The following is a 17616-nucleotide window of genomic DNA, read 5'->3' on the forward strand; positions in this document are numbered from 1 at the left end:
AACACAAAATAGACCAGCAAAGGCTGGACTGATCACAGAGGACTTCGTGACGGAGGGAGGACTTCAGCTGAGTAGATTTAGCCACGCAGATGGAAGGAGGGAGGGCATTTCCAACAAGGTAATGTGAAAGAAGCAAGTGTGATCATGCCAGGTGCAGAGAACAGGTTATAGGAAAGCAAACTAAGCTAGATTAACTGTGTTTGGAATGCAAAAAAAAACCAAAGTTGAAAAGCTATGTGGGTTCTTGGAAACCAAGTGGTAGATTTCAACTTAATACTATATAGGAACCCCTATAGGATTGGGGAGGGAGGGATAATAAACTGCAATTTAAAGTGATTAATTGGAAAGACAGTGAGCTGAATTCAGGGTACCATGAAAGTAGGGCTTAGCAGAGGGGTTGATCCAAATCAAGTTTTTTCAGTGAGCTTAAACAGGAAAGGACAAATATGAGAGACTTGTCAAAAAAAGAAGCAAGATATCTAGGTGAGGGATGAAACCTGGAGATTTCAGGCCAGGAAGAAGTTCCAGCTGGCTTTTACGTCTTTCACCCTGGAGCCTGGAAGAATGGTGATCTGACCCCAGAAAGGGAATTGTGGGGAAAAACAGGGGGGTCCATTTGCATCTTAGGATATCCAAGTAAGAATTAACTTTTATAAGTCAGTCATTTGGTGAAATTTTCCACCCAGTACAGGAATCGCTTGTGTAATCTTACACAGGATAAGATTATTTGTCAAAACAAATGAAATGCAGATTTTCAGTCACCATATTTGAGGTAAAGGTACGACACCCTAAAGGCTTCGTTCCTTAGATATTTGGAAATAAGGAACCAAGACTTCGGATGAGAGTCGTGAGTAGTATACCCCATCCCCTTTACACAGCAATGGTGGGCAGGGTCAGTCATGAGAGACAGCGTATCTCCAAGGGAGAGAAGAGCATCTAGAACATCCATAACTCAAAGACATTTGTTCTTAGAGAGCGAGAGAAAGAAGAAGAGTTTAAAGTGAAAGCAACAGAAATACTTTGAAAGAAAGGAAGACGTCAGGAAAGAACAAACTCAGAAGAAAGAATGAGTTTGTTTCTCATAGATATATTTTGGCGCCTTCCAGCTGTTGGAGTGTGCTATGCAAAGTTTTACTCCTTTGTTCCTGAGATGATTGGTATTATTTAAGTGTGAGAAGTGTGCTAAAATAGTAAAAAATGTGATAAGAGCCAGAGTTACACAAACATGGTGACAGTGGAGGCATAATCTATCCACTGGCTATTTTGCTCACACACAACCATGGGTCTTGAAATGTTGCTGGCTTTTCAGGAGTTTTGAAAAGTCGAAATACTTTTCACATTGTGTCTCTTCACAAATAATTTCAAGATAGTGATGTACTGTTTTTCACATTTTGAAGACAAAGAGAAAGAATGAGGCAGGGTGTTATCACATTCAGCTCACAAGCTCGGTGGTCCCCATCACACTTAGGGTGGGTGAGTGTTATTCATTATAGTTTACAGCATGTAATAGCCATTCCTGTTCTTTCATTATTTTTTTATTTTCCTCTTTGTGGTTCTGGAGGTGGAACCCAGGGCCTCATACATGCCGGGCAAGCTCTGAGCTATACCCCCAGCCTCATCTTTATTTTATTTTGTTCCCAAACTGAGCTATGAGTTCCGAGAGACAGAGATTGTGTTTGCCATTGTGAACCAAGCACAGATCCAAGCACATGGGGAAAATTCTAGAGATACTTAGGGAAGGAAGAAAGAGAGTCAAGCAGCTTATCATAGTGGGGTTTTATTGCTGTTATTCTTGTTGACAAACTGATAATTGGATAAACATACAATCCCCCTTATATGAAGATTATTAACCCTATTTCAAATGGAACCCCAGAGGTAGAAATGATTGATGCCCAATCACTTTCACTCCAGTGTTTAAGAAAAGGTTTGTCCTAGCCAGGTGTGGTGGTGCATGCCTGTAATCCCATGGCTCAGGAGGCTAAGGCAGGAGGATCTTTAGTTCAAAGTCAGCCTCAGCAAAAGCAAGTCACTAAGCAACTCAGTGAGACCCTGTTTTTTTATACAAAAAATAATAAAATACAAAATAGGGCTGGGGATGTGACTCAGTGGTCGAGTGTCCCTGAGTTCAATTCCCAGTACTCCCTGCCTCCCCAAAAAAAAAAGAAAGAAAGAAAAAGAAAAAACTTTTTCTGTTGCTGTGAGCACCCCAAGGCCTCTTGCCACCTTGTCTTTTACTACAGCCCCATGAGCTTCTCTCAAAGCAAGGTCTGGGCCTCCCTCTACATCCTTCAGACCAACTCAGATGCAAAGGGGATCTAGCACACTGCATTTGGCAGTAAAAATGCAGGGTTTTCAGGTGTTTTTAAATTTCTTCAGTGTTTAGCAGGTGCTTTTCATTGTAGTCAGCAGCCATTAGACCCAGAGGGTGACAGACAGTGACACTTATACTGTCACCAAAGACAAGGAGAGGACTCACCAGAGAGCAAGGGACCGATAATAAGCCCCATAAGGAAGCATGGAAGGGAAGGCTGGGGCAGGGGCTGTTCAGCTTCCTGCTGCTTGTTCATTCAATGTGTGGTCATCAAGTATCTTCTGTGTGGTGGCACCAGACTCAGTACTGAAGACACAGTGCTCATTCAGAATAACAATTCCATTCCTTAAGAACAGGACAGGATCTCAAGAGAAACAGGCTTTACGCAATTCACTTTCTAATTGCACTTTAATAGTCATGGTTATAGCCAGGCACCGTAATCCCAACTACTCAGGAGGTTGAGACAGGAGGATTGAAAATTTGAGGCTAACCTGGGCAATTGAGGAAGACTCTGCCTCCAAATAAAATTGAAGGGCTAGGAATGAAGGTTAGTGGCTGAGCACTATGTATTCAATTCCTAGTACCAGAAATAAATAACAGCTACAAAGAACAAGTTGCAAAAAAAAGAAGAAGTTGCTTTGGCATCATAGAGCTAGGAAACCTGCTCCAGTCTTCATGATCAAGTAAAGGTCCCCTGTGCAAGTAACACTTAGATCAAGAGAAAAGGAGGGCAGGAGTTAGTGACAGGGTGGCAGTAGGGTGGGGACTACGGACCATCCTGTGGCATTTGAAAAGTAGTCAAGGAAGTCCAGTGGGAGTGGGGAGATAAAAAGAGAGGCAGGAGGAAGAAACTCTAGGATAAGAAGAGGCTGGAGAAGTAGGTAGAGACCAAATTATACTCATGGTTCCAGTTGGACAGCTGTGACAGGAGGCCAGGCAGGTGGTGAGGACCTCAGCCACGGCAATAATGATGAAAAGGACACATTCAAGAATAGCAACCAGACAGGATTTAACAATGTAGTCAGCATGGAGAGTGACAGTGCAGGAGGGGCCAGAGATCATGAAGCAAAGATTTACTGAGCTCCTTCTACACATGCACGTGCAGTGATGGAAACATGAACAGATTCCAGGATGATCCTCAGGATTCTGGTCTCATCACCTGGGCCGTTTTCAAAGGCAACAAAGACTGAAGAAACAAAAAGAAAAAAGCCAAATGTGGGGAGGATAAGTGTTGGATATTATATTTGAGGGGCTTTAGGAGACATCCCAGTGGAGATGTTGGGGAGGAGAGTGCTCATCTGAGTCAGGAGCTCAGGAGCTCAAGAGAGAGGTTCCATCCCATGATACAAACACCAGCATCATGGAGTCCAGGGGTCACTGAAGCCACAGGAGTGAATAAGATCCACGTTGTTACTCGCAGCTTCTGACTGCTCATTTCACATGTCAACAGAATTCAGAGACACAGGATTGAGATGTGCATAAGAAATTGTTTGAAACACTAACAAATTTACTCACCACAGGAAATGATTCAACCAAAGGCTAACTAGTCCTGTATACTGTTCAAGGAGTTCAAGGGCTAAAGTACAAAGACATTCTTTTTAGTTCTCGGACTTGGCCACCAGTGACAAGTGTAGGGTTTGAGCAATGAGTTTACCCTGGGAGGTTGGTAGAATTTACAAGTGCTACCTGGAAAATAATGGGGTGGAAAAAATACTTCCAAGTCCATACATAGATATTATATCCTTTGTGTGTTGATTTAAATGGATCTTAAACCATTCAATTAATTCAGTAGAAATTCGTGTCGGCATTCAACAAATACACTGAATATTACAGTGTCCCCCAAGCTCCAGATACCAGTGACATGGATGATCATTTACCTGAATAGTTTGCTGGTTTTCACCCAATATAAAGGAGAGAAATTTTGTGTTGGCATCTGAATCCTGCTCCCAAACAGAAAGAAGTGTAAATCAGCTTGTTACATAACACCTGGTTAACAGTAATGTAACTTTTCATTTTTCAAAATGCATCCTGACATTTTCTCCATACTTCTTAGAAGACCACTTTGGTCCTGACTTTGTGCCTTCCACAGAATTTGTGGAAAACTCTCAGGGCAGAACTTTATTTTCAAGCAAAGACAATGTTTACATCCAAAGAGTTCCTTCCCTCCAAGGGTCTGAGCTCTTCTAACTTCACCCAAGGAAAGACCACATTGCAGCCCCCAGCAGGGCCTCCTGGGGGATTGTGTTGGCCCAGTACTGGACAAACTGAGCAGCACCGTTCTCACAGACCAGGGTTTTACATTGTGCTACTTGAATGGCCTTTTGCAAAAACCACTGGTTAACATGACCCCATTTAGGGCCAGTAGCTTTGTACCCTCACAAAGTAGGAAAAACCAAGACAAGGGGAATCAGAGGTCAGGAGATGAGTGGAAGAGTGGGTATCCATGATTTCTTTTCAGGCAAAACCTCAGTTAATCATTAATAGCTTTTCACTGCTTGAATTTTAGTTTTCCTTGAAAAAGAAAATATGCGTTATCTTTAGAGAAAAGTTTTGGTCAAAAGAGGCTACTGTTTTAAGAGGGGAAATGTCGGAGCAAAGACATTCTTTGTTTTCTTGTCCCTCCAGATACACTGCAAGTACTTTGCCTGGCCTAAAAGTATCATTTGCATTGGAAAGAAAACTAATGCAAACAAATTTATTTCAGCTCATACTCATAATTCAAAGAATATATCCACAAATGATGTCCTATTAAAGATCCATTATATTATACGACCTTTGTTTTCACTTTTTTTTCCCAAAATTTACACATTATTATCCTTATTGTAGATTATACAATGAAAAACAATAAAGCCGACCAGTGCAACTGGATGATGTATGGGCTTTTTTCAAAACCTGAAATTATGAAATCTTCTCTCAGAAAATACAAAATTACATTATCCAATTGGAAATAGTTTGCTTTCTTTCCACACCCCGAACATCCTTACCAATGTCAAGGAAGAGAAAGGCTCTTTTTTGCTTGTCATTTTATTTGCAAGATTTGTCTGAATATTGGAGAAGAATGTTCCATGTATTTCAGAGACAGCAATTTCCAAGCCATTTGGCTTGAGAGATGGTTTAAATAGGAGTGAATTTAATATACCCTTAATTCTCTGAAGTAAGGGACTCCAGCTGAGGTTTGGTCCAGGGCAAAGTCTGCTGTCGACACTGAAGAAAATCTATCACATTAATTCCAGTGGTTCAGAGTCCAAAGCTGCAAGAACAGAATGCTCAAAAATAGGTAATGTGAGAAGAATGCTTTGGAAAGAAACTTTAAAATAAAATGGCTATTCAGAGAATACAAGGTCTTATATGGAACCATTACCAGTTAAGGAAAGATATAAATAATTATGTCTGAGAAATACAGCTAATTAAAAATAACCCAATGCACAAAAGCAAAAGAAAACTATAGAATAACTTTTCTGCTGCACTGTTAATGTGAAATGCCACATAATGAAATAGTAGAATTTTTTTTTAAATTTCATTTCACACTTGCATAGAAAAGATGGAGGAGAAAATTATATTGCCACAAAATGCCAGGATAGATTTGCTAAAGTTGTTATCATGTACTGTATTTAAAACAAAAATCTAATTGCTGTAATTTATCATAGGTCTGGGTATTAAAACCTTGCTAATTTTAAAATTTTAATCATTTGCCACTTTGTGCTCAGTGACTTTTCCTGGAAGATACTATGAAAATTTCTGATTCCATCAGTCTTTTATAATTTTAGGGGCTCCTACACATGATTAACATGCATTAAACATATAATTGTGTTTACATCATTGATTAAAAAAAAATTCCTTTTGTTTTCCGCTTAGTCTGTTCAATGAAATATCTGAAGCTGCTTTCTCATTGCTGAGCCCAGTGTGTAAGAACACAGGCTGCTGAGCCCATTTGAATTCCCAGAGCACGCATCTAGTACTATAAAGAGCAGGGTGGAGCCCACCTTCCTTTTTGGTTTGGAGAGAGGATTCTTTTAATGATCAGAGAAATTTGAAAGACATGAGTCTATGATTTCTGCATGAATTTGCTCCTTGGTCTGAAGAAGTCAGTGTTTCCTAAGTCAAGGTGGCAAGACCTCTCTTACAAAAAACAAGCATTCAGTTGTACTTTCTCCCACTGACAGAAGAAAGGGAGGGAGGAAAGAAAGGGATTGTACAATGCAGAAGAAATGCTATCTAGGTGTAAAAATGACTGCTAGAGGGAGAAAAGATGGAGGGAAAAAAGAACTTATAAAGAGGGAAGTCGCCAGAAGCCAAATCATTTCTCTGCTGTGGGTGTGGAAAGCCTTGGGGAAATATAGCCTATTTCAACACAACATACGGGCTGTGACCAATGGTCTCCACCCTGGGAAAAGCATAGTGGTTTGATGAGGTTTGTGCATTTTGTAAAACCAAACTATGATCTTATATACCAGAGGATTCATGAGTGTAGCATGTAAGTGTGTGTTTATTAAAATCCTGCATTAGTTCCAAACAAAAGAAACAATATATAAATCAGTTTCCTAAATCACAATCAGGAAACCTACTCCAGACCAAACCTACATTCAGTGTAGTCATAGGTTCAAGTTCAAGAAGCCAGTACCCCCACATCTGCTTTATTGAGGTACTAAGGGACTTTGAAGTCCAACACTTTGATGGGAAAAATTAAAATTAGACTCACTTAAGGTCACAGATCCAGACACAGACCACACATGGAGATCTTGCCTCGTTGACAGGAATCTCTTTTCAGTCCCAAATCATTCCTGCTTCACCTCCTTCCTGACCTCACAACGTGCTCCCCTGAATAGAGGTTCTACACCCTTTTTCTTCCTTCCCTACAATAAGTGTGGGCTCTCCACCTGATCAATAACCGGATCTTTTTTCTGCAGGTGCAAAGTTCCCCATTAAGTGGACAGCCCCTGAAGCAGCCTTGTACGGGAGGTTCACGATCAAGTCTGATGTATGGTCTTTTGGAATCTTACTCACAGAGCTGGTCACCAAAGGAAGAGTGCCATACCCAGGTAAGCCCAGAACCCTCAGAAATGAGCCTTTGATGTGTTCCCTTTTGATATCATTGGGAAGACTGCACCCAATTGCCTTTCTAAGCTTCATGCTCAGCTTTCTGGCAAGCAGGAGTTTAAAGAATATGAATAGGTAGTTAGCCAGAGGAAAGCAGAGCTGGAAGCCACCATGGCATACAGACAGGCAGCCACCGTGACCTTGTGCCAGAATTAATGTAATTAGCAGCTGGAATGAATGCTTCAGTCTCGGTGGTTTGTGGACCCTCTCCTCTGTCTGGAGGAGCATGTGTCTGTGTCTCCCTGAGCAGAAATGTCACTGGCAAAGCCTCCACCCAAATGGAGTTTGCAGACATGTCTGGGAAAGAGAAGGAGAAAAGCCCCTACAGCTTTTTGATCACTCTATAGCACTGGCCCATGGAGCAAACCTGGCAGGAAGGTGCCAGGCCTGAGCTCTCTCCCCTCAGCAAGCCTGAGCTGCAGATGTCCAGAGAGCAGAGGCACACAGAAGGCAATTTAGAGGCCATTCACTGCCTGCTGCTGTACAGTCAAAATATTCTTTACAAAAGCAAAGGAACTAGAGATTCTTAGACCCTGGAAATTTTTTTGGATTATCAGATTCGTGCTCTCCAAAGAAACCATGGGTTGAGGTTATCCATGCTTAAATTCATTAATTTAGACAGATGGAGACATAAAGGACATTCGTGCCATTTCACCTCCACGCTTTAGTGGTTATATCGCAGGGACGATCTGCTTTTTGAAATGTTAAGGACATATTTTTCAGTTACTGCTGAGCGAAGAAAGAACATAACTCTCCCTCATTCCCTGCCTAAAAATGGAGCTTAAGAAAAAAGGAAAACACAGTGCACACACACACACACACACACACTCTCTCTCTCTCTCTCTCTCTCTCTCTCTCTCTCTCTCTCTCTCTCTCTCTCTCTGATAGAAACGATAGTGGAGATTAATGAGGAATGTAGGTCTCTTGCAAATCCTGGGTTTGTAATCATATCTTTGCAGTCAGAGGAGCTGGAGAGAGGCGATTAATTTGTAATCCCTTTGTTCATTTCGTATGATTGTTTCTGGTCATCTTCAGAGAACGCAGAGAAATGCACATAAAGAGGATCTCTTTCTGGGTTGGTATCGCCTCGAGACCCCTTAGGAAGAGCCAGGTTGGCACTGATGTGAAATTGACAAAATCCCATCTCTGAAGTGCCAGCACCAGGCATTGGGAAATGCGGGAGGAAGTCAGTTTTATTGATGCTGCAGTGGCTGCTGCTCCCGGCATGCACAAGTGGGCAGACACTCCGGGAATAGCCAACCAGCTCAGAAGAAAGGGCTGCCCTGGAGGGGGCTGGAGCACAGCATGGGAGCTTTTGAATTGCTTCTCAAGGGGGAAAATGTGCTGGTCTCAGGATTTTGAAGATGTGAAGGCACCTCTTTTTTTTTTTTATTGTCTGCATTTTGAACTAATTTCTTCCTGATCCCCCCAGGTTTATAGTCACCCTGTGTGTTAAATGCAATCAGGGGAAAAGGTTAATGTTGTTTTGCGTTTCTGTGAAGCCTTTCCTTTTCAGTGATACAAAGCTGCTTTTTGTTTCTGGGGGTAGCACACAGAAGCCAAGACAAAGGGGTGGAGGTGGGGCCCTCAGAGAAGGAAGGCAGGTGTGTTTCTAAGGGAGCCTTTTGTCAGGTTGGCTTTTTAGCATAAAGAAAATAGCCTCATTTTACAACTTAGACTAGATCCATTCAGTCAGGATCACTTCCCTCAGCGTGAACTGTGCCAGGCATTTGTTTCACCAGGGAAATAATGCAAAGAAGACATTCCTTCTCAGCTGATATTGATCAGTACCTGCCTCAGACAATGATCTAGGTGCTAGAGGGAGAAGAGTGAGCAAATACGGGGAGCCCCTGCACTCAGGGGGCTTACGCTCAACACCCAGAGAGAGATCCCAGAAGAAATCAGCCTTACTTGGGGTGACTTATTTATTATTAGAGGAAATCCTCCTCAAGGCGTGGACTCCTTGAGCTCACCCCCTGAGTGCTCTAAGCCTTAATTCTCATACGGAGCCAGGGGTAGCTGCTTCAAGAACTTCCATACAAGAGATGCTGAGAAGGGCCTTTCACTGAGAACCCCCCAAAGCCGGCGAGGGAGTCTGAAGTGAGAACTGTACCCAGTGTGTTGTGCACAGCTACATCTGCGAGCAGCTGCTGGTCCACTCTGGGCTGTGATAACTGACCCTCATCTCTGTGTGTAAGTGGGGGTGGAGAAGAGATGGGGAGGGCTTTGTGAAAAAGGCAAGTGAACAGTGAACCAGAACTTGGAAGGCAGGCCGGGCTTCTTCACATCCAGGGAGCCGAAAGTCCCCAAGCCTGGCACATTGGGAGCAGCAGGACCTGGGAGGCAGGGCCAGGTCAGGAGCCACAGGAAGAGTCTGAGAAGAGGGCTAGTACAGTACCACAGGGAGATATAAGGTCCTGGCTCTTGGCAGCAGTGGTCAGGGAGCTGTGTCGGGGGTGGGGAACAGTGTGTGAACTGCTCTTCATCACCAAGCGCCTCTGAAAAGTGTCCCCAGGAAAGATACTTCTAGCTGGCTGTGGGTCTTCCTAGTTTTTTTGTTAAACTTAACTGTAATCATATTTAATTGGACTTCTGAGTGTGACAGGAAACTCTTCATGAGGGAGAATCTTCCAGAGAGGGATTGCAATTATGAGATTATTCCCTTAATGAAGGATAACAGTTCCAAGAAACAGTTTCATTAAGCATCATCTAGCTGTCACCATGAAAGGAAAGACCTTCCTCCACGTTCTTGCTGGTTGTTGGTGTGGCCATTTCAGTGGTGTGTGCTGAGGGGGTCCCCTCTCCTCAACGCTCCTGAGTTGAGTCTTGGTGCCTGTTGGTGGTGCCCCATGACAGACTCCCAGTCCCTGTCCATTGGGGACTTCCATTCTGTATTTGGATGTAGTAATTTCTCAGTGGGATAGAATATATTTTTAAGTAAGTCTTTTTTAAAGAATGATAAGTAGTGGTACATTTTTCTGAGTTCTTCCATAGCCAAGGATGGTCTCTGTCACCCCATCACACAGGAAAGGTACTTTGGTGTTTAAAATGAAGGTGGTGGGGGAGGAGGTGGGCATATGAGCGAGATTTGTAAAAGCTTCTCAGACTTTTTGGCCAACACACAAGTGATTAGTGAAACGAGCATCAGACAAGGAGCTTAGAATGGAGTTCGTGAGGCGTGGCCAAATGAAGGGCAAACGGACCAGCAGCCAGGAAAGCATTGGACTGGTTGGTTAGGCAGCCTATTTTTAAGAAGGAATGGATAAAAAGGAAGGAAAGAAGGACAGTTTCAAAATGAACTGAGAACCTTGAAACCAAAGAAAGAATGTAGAAATGTGATGCTGGGATTGACAAGGAGGAGGTGAGCCAAGGCACAGCACCTCACCCTAGGGGGCAGTGTGACAGAGATGGACCCTGTTCTGAAGGACAGCTCCATTGGACCCAGTCCCTGCCAGCAGCCTGACCTAGGTGCATTCTCAGTTGCAGTCCAGCTTAATCTTCTGAAATCCAGGGATTTGAACCATTCTTTGCATCGAGATTAGACCTGATTTTATGCAGATGGACTGTTGTACCTGAGAAATGAAAACATTTAATTAAAAGCCGTTTTCTGGGGTTGATACATACCATCAGAGTTATGCATTTTAGCCTAGAATTCACCTTCAAAACCTCACTCAAATCTTTTTCTCTCTGCCTTCACTACCACTGCCCATGTCGGGTTATGACCTCCTAATGGGACTTATTGCCTCCAGTCTCTCCTCCCTGCCTCCTTTCCACCACCACCATTCTGTCAGGTGTCACCAGCAGAATTGTTATCCTGGAAAACACAGATCCATTTACCTCACACTCCTGGTTAAAAACACCAGGGCTTCCCTTTGCCCTCCAGATAAACTTCAAAGTCTTCGTTTTTCATAGTATCTCAGAAGTCTTCTCCTTCGTTGATTCCACAGATATTTATTGAACAGCTACGATATGCCAGGTACAGTTCTAGGCACCAGGAATATTGCAACAACCAACATGAAAACCCATGCCCTCATGAACTTGCTTCTTGAAGAAGAGCAACAATAAATAAAGAAAAACAAGCTAAAATATATGGAATGTTGGCCAGTGGTGATGGGTAGAGAGAAAATAAAATGGGAAAGGGTAGAGACAATGTCAGGAAAGGGTGACAGGAAGCTTGAGCCTCAAGCCAGGTACTGTCATAGGGAAGGGAGACTGGCTCCTGAAGAACACAAAGATGGCAGAACCAACTTCAGAAGGCCAAGGAGGCTAAGCACAGACAGCGAGAGTCCCCTGGGGGTCGTTGTTAGGATTTCTGCTTTTACGGATGTGCAGTGGGCAGTGAGGGCTCCTGAGCAGCAGAGTGACAAGATCTAACTTATGATCTCACCCTTGTCATTCGCCTGCCCTCACAGGCTCCCCAGGACACACCAAGAGATCTCTTTTGAACATGCAGGTCTCCCTTCTGCCCAGAGTCTTTCAAAGCCTCTCCAAACACCACTGCCTTTGTGAAGCCTGTCCAGACCAAGCGGGTCGCCCTCTATGTGACACCGGCGTGTTTCTGCTGAACACCTGTTACGTGTCTGCATTTCCCAGTAGCTCTGCCTTTCCTGGAGGGGAAAGGAACTCCTTTTATGCATTGCCAGCGCACAGCACAGTCTCTGCCCCAGAGCCGACTCTAGAAGCAAATGAACGAATGAGAGAGACAGTGGGGAAAGCTATGAAGTTTCTGAAGCAAGCTTTTCAAACCTGGCCCATAACCCACAAGGCCTTTTTAATTGTTCCATCGTCTTCACACATAATGTTTTCCCAACCACGAAGAAGCCTCTGTCCTCAGAGTTGTTCTGGGAAATTGACCCTGCACCCTCCTAGGCAGAATGTCCTGGCCATTCTGTGCCCTGGCCCTTCACTGAACACCTGCTTTGCATATTTGGCAGATCTCTCAGAGCAGGAATGTTCTCTTAAGCAAATCGCATTGATTCATGTGTTTGAAGCATTTTCAAATCTTTCAGCGAGTGACAGCTGCTTGACTTTCTTGAATGCATCTAGTCACTTGATAGTGATTTGAAGAGGTAAGGGAAATTAGTGAAACTAGTAGCACCTTCCTTGAAGAAGTACAAATCCCACTCTGTTCATCCCTCTGCCTGAGAGCCCTGAACCCTGGACTAGATCCTGTGTTCAACTTGTTGTCAGGGGCTGATTTCCTACAAAGTGTGTTGAGGTTCTGACTCCCTGGGTGGGAGGCAAATGGGGTAGCAGACTGAACCTCTAACGCTAGCCAATGGTACAGTGCCCAGCCCTCCCTGCCTGGCCACAATCCCTGGGGCTTTGCCCTCCAGCTCATAGTGCCCCTCAGAGAGGGACTTGAGTCTGGGTGCCCAGAGGTCATGCTGTCACTTTCCCAAGGTTTCTCTGTCTAGTGAGAGGAGAGAGGACAGGAGACTGCATGGGAAGAGGGCAGCCAGGGAGGGACTTTTGCTCTGAGCCCCAGATTCCACTGCTCTTCATTCTCAGCTGTGCTGGTTCCCAGCCTTGCTCAGGGGCACCCTCACCCTCTGTTCACTTCTCTCTTTCCATGACAGAGGACGTCTCTATGACACTGTATTATCAACTTTCAATGGCTTTTGTGTATTATGGTAACTGCAGCAGTCCCTTCTGTGTAGATGAGCACAGTGGACTTAAAAGGCTGCCCTGAGGTTTTCTGGTTAGATGGGCAAAGAGAAACAAAATTAGTAATCATGTGCCTTCTAAAGACCAGCCCTTTATTTTCATCTGCAATCTTTGATCGGCATCTCTCTGCCCAAAATGTTTACTTTGATCCCATACCAAAACCGAACCCAAAGCCTCCTGGCTGTTGCCCTGAGATAACCAGAGCACGTGATCATCTGGTAACAGGAGCACATGCGAAGCAGGCTCATGCTAAGCAAGCACCACCCACTGAGCCCTCGCTCCTCTTGGCACCAGCGCAGCAGCATCACTGAACAGCCCAGTAAACAGAAGGAGCTTTTTACCGGATTTATGCAGAGAATCAAGATGCCCCTCAAATTCAATATAATGTCATTTCCTTGGAACAGAAAGCTCAGTTTGCAAAAGAAATTCGATGTCTAATAACCTGAATATCATTCCCATTGTTAAAGGATTAATTACTCACATGACACAAAAGCCCAGGTTCATGCAGCTTATAGTCCAATCCAGATGCAAATATGAATAGAAAACAGTTGAAACCCTTGATTATGTAGATGTAGCCCCTCCAAGGTCCATATTAGGAAGCTATACAATATGGAAAGCTATAAAACACAAAAGCTCTTCTTTCTTTTTTTTTTTAATATTCAAAGGTTGAAACCCTTGATTATGCAGATGTAGCCCCTCCAAGGTCCATATTGGGAAGCTATACAAATGGAAAGCTATAAAACACAAAAGCTCTTATTTCTTTTTTTTTATATTTATTTTTCAGTTGTAAGTGGACACAATAGCTTTATTTTATTGATTTATATGGGGTGCTGAGGATAGAACCCAGGGCCTCGCCTCGCATGTGCTAGGCGAGCACTTTACCGCTGAGCCACAACCCCAGCCCCAAAAGCTCTTCTTTCCTAGAAGACATTTTTCTCCAACAGTTGAAACACTGTGAATGTTGAGCTGTTTGGTTGACAAATGAAGAAACAGAGGCCAGGGGAAGTCAGGTAACCTACAGAGATGCAGTCTGAAGTCAACAAGTGACAGCGCGTTCAGCGCTCTGTCAATAAAAGCAATTTTTATTCCTTTTCTAAAGAAACTGGGGGGGAAAGGCAAGCTTCTATAGCTCAAAGAAGAGGAATCGGGATGTTTATAAGAAAAAGAATGACAGAAAAGGAGATAAGGGGAAAGAACACATGCACGCATGTGAGAGACCATGGTTTTGGCAGCCGTGCAGAGTAAGGGTTTAAAAATGCAAGTTGGAAACTTATCCTCGAGTTTGCTGGAGGAAGCCAGTAAAATGTTCAGAAAGGATGACATCATCATAACGGCAGCAGGTGCATGCCGACCACTTGGCCTCAGTGCTCTGGGGTGAACCAACTGAGAGCAAGCACAACCATGTTTGAAGGTCTAAAATCCAAGGAGGCTCCTATGGAGGAGGATTTGAAGACAGACCCCTGAACAGCAGACTGTGGAGGTTCTCTGTGAACTGAGTACCTGTTGAGTTACATCCTATGAGTGTCCCTCAGAAATGGCCCACTCTCCAGTGAGGTGGGGCAGGCTGCTCCCTTGGGGCTGGAGGACAGAGGAGGGAATTAGGACAGAGGCCTACGGTGGTCTCTGTGCTTGCTGGCTGCCCAGCCCTGAGCCTCTTCTCTGACCAGGAGGCTGGAAAGCAGAATGGCACCGGGCACTCTGTAAATATGGTGTTTCCCACAGTCAGGCATCCCTGGCTGGTGGGGACTGCCCCTCCTGTTGAAAAATAGCCTCCATTTCATCCCCACCATAGGACACCCAGAGGCCCAAGCTATTGATGACAGTGTCCCTAAAGTGACTGGTTTTCAGAGTTTGTCTCTTCTGTTTCTCCCTGGCCTTCTTCCTACTAAAAATTGAAAAAGAGGAAAGACATTCCCCAGCACCCTCTTCCCTACCTCTCTCCTGACTGTCCCACGGCCCAGGCTCACTTTGGTCCCCTTCCCATCCATTGCCCTTTGCTTCCTAGGTATTAGGTAAAAGACAGGAAATAACAGTTTCTATCAAAAATATGAAGCCATCTTTTGAAAAATGAAATAGACCCATCTTTATAGTAGTATGAAGACAAAACCTATTTTGCTAAAATTATCAAGATAAACAAGACTTTCAAAGTTCTTAGAGAATACTATTTAAAAAAAAATATTAATGATCCATTTAATTGAGGTACCATTGATAAAATAAAAAGTAGCCCAGGCTTTGCTGAGTAGGCACATCTTGATTGTTGCAGGTCAGCCCATGTGGCTTTTGGCCTCTGAGTGGTGGTTAGAAAGAGCGAGTCCCACTCCAGTTGTCATTGTCAGCCAAGTGCAGTGTCAAATATCCCACTTTTCTGGCAATGCTGTCACTGGTATGCTTTGACTTGGCCCGGTACATGGAATTGCTTACATATGCTCCCCATGCTTGGAGGGGCCTGAGGAGAAGAAGGCTTGAGAAGAGAAAGGAGGAGTGGGAGGAGGAGAGGAATGTAGCCAGGAGAGGAGGAGAGCAAGGAGTGTGCGCGTGAGCTGATGGCATGACCCCACCAGCCTCCTGCACAGACCAGGTACCTACAGCCCCAGTCCTGGCTGAAGCTGCCCAGGAAGCAAGCTCCCTCAGGAGATGCTACATGCCGAGATTCAAGTTGCCACATCTGCTATGTCCTAGTCTTGGATGGAGCACTGGAAAAATAGGCTTGACCCAAGTGGCCAATTAAACTTTCCATTGGCAGAGATTGAATTAAGAGTTAAAAAAAAAATGGGGGGAGGGAATGTTTCCATTTGAGTAGTTTGTTTTTTAGTGAAATGAAGCATTTACTGACATAACCTCCACAGAGCCATGGGAGGGTGATTAATTAAACTCTGTAGTGCATTTTGGATGGAGAATCTCAGTGCCAGATTAAAGCCTCGGGAGGCATTTTGGGGTGTTGTAGCCACCTCCAGGATCACCTGTCAACCCATCTGAGCTTCGGGCCTTCTGCCTGTCTTTCCTCCCATTCCTGCAGACTCCTGGCAGGGGTGCAGACAGAGGGAATTCCTGTAGGCCGAGGCTCTGTGGCTTCTGAAACATTATGACACTAAGGATTCTGCTAAAATATGCAGCAAAGCAAATGCTTTGGAGAACACCTATTCTCCTAGCTGCCTGGGATGTGGAAGCTGCCGTCACTCTTGCCAAGGCTTCCCAACTAAACCCTTGGGAGCAGACTTGCTTTGGAATCAGACATTTTTTTTTAGAAAATCAGTGCAGTGCAGAGACTGTGCATTATATAACACCCTCAGAGAGTCTGGGGCAGCAGTACATATGAGGAAATGAAAACAGTCAAGTGCCTCGCATCAGGTTTTGTGGCCAGTTCAGATGAGTTTTGCTGCCAAGTAAGTTACAAAAACTTTCTGGTTTTCAGAGCTAGTTGGATTTGGAGTCATGGATCAGGAAATGCTGGCCTGTGTCCCTGACCCCATCTGGCTGGAAAGATCCCAGCAGCTCCAGGCACCTCCCCTTTCCTCCAGCTCCTCGCCCCAGATCCTGGGTTTTCAGCAGTTGGAGGAGGACTTAAGCTAATTAGCTGCAGGGCTGCCCTCTCTCCCTCAACAGCCGCGTGAAGTATGAAGGGAGTTGTGGTGCCAGGCAGGTCCCACACTCTTGCACTATAGCTCTCTCCCTAAAGCAAGGGGCTGCCCTGACAGGAGGGCGGGGCCATTTTACAACACTTATATTAAAGGCCCACTTCAACACAGCAGAAATAGTATCTGGGTTTTAACACCCCAAGAAATGTTTAACGACTGAGTATAAGAAACATCCTAAAAGGGTTTGGACAAACAGGTGACTGACAGGGCCATGATTGACAGCCAGGAGGAACCAGGATACACCAAGCTCCAAAAGTAGCAATACAACAAAGGGAATTGACTACAAATCCAAAAATCTGAATGTCCCCCCTACCCAGTGGGATAGGGTTGTACCCTGGACCCGGCACCTCTGACCAAGCCGATGTTTCTGGCTCATGGGTTCCCTTCTCCCCCAGAACTAAAGGGAGCTGTATGCCTCTGTTGTGTTCTCCTGCTGGTGATAGCCCTAAGAGGTATGGGGAGAAGTCTACTGTGTGGCTTGAAATCAGATTCTTGCTTTTGAAAATGAACTGGGTCAGAAGTTAGAGAAGATTCCAGATCACAGGCTCATGGCCAAAATATACAAAGTCTTGGCAGAGAGAGAGGAGAACGTGATATAGCAAAAAAAAAAAAAAACATCGGGGGGAGAACTGAAGAATGATATCTGGCAGTAGTTGGGAAAGGGGTCATGGCGTTTATCTCACTCTAAGAGTGGCATTTCCTGTATTGCCAAGAAGCCCAACATGGGGGAGGCTGCATTATCTACAGGACGAGCGATCTCCCTCAGTGTCTTATTTTAATGCTGCGTATCCTGATTTTTCAACATTAGGCAGCTCCCTTAGAGGGTCAAGAAAGGTCTCAAATGATAGAGGGCACTGTGGGGCCACCAGACCAGATGGTGCCCAGCAATACTGGCATGATGGCAGA

At 44.4% G+C, this 17616-nt stretch overlaps 1 protein-coding gene across 3 annotated transcripts in view; it reads left to right on the forward strand.

Moving 5' to 3' along the window:
- Fyn (FYN proto-oncogene, Src family tyrosine kinase) overlaps positions 1-17616 on the forward strand; it is a 200268-nt gene that overhangs the window by 180637 nt on the left and 2015 nt on the right. For all 3 annotated transcript variants that reach the window (XM_005337419.4, XM_040283226.2, XM_040283225.2), the window contains one exon: positions 7219-7350. In XM_005337419.4, coding sequence (XP_005337476.1) covers positions 7219-7350 — 132 coding nt within the window. The remainder of the gene's footprint in view (positions 1-7218; positions 7351-17616) is intronic.

The sequence above is a fragment of the Ictidomys tridecemlineatus genome, chromosome 8 (assembly GCF_052094955.1).
Source record: "Ictidomys tridecemlineatus isolate mIctTri1 chromosome 8, mIctTri1.hap1, whole genome shotgun sequence".
In the NCBI taxonomy this organism is placed as follows: domain Eukaryota; kingdom Metazoa; phylum Chordata; class Mammalia; order Rodentia; family Sciuridae; genus Ictidomys; species Ictidomys tridecemlineatus.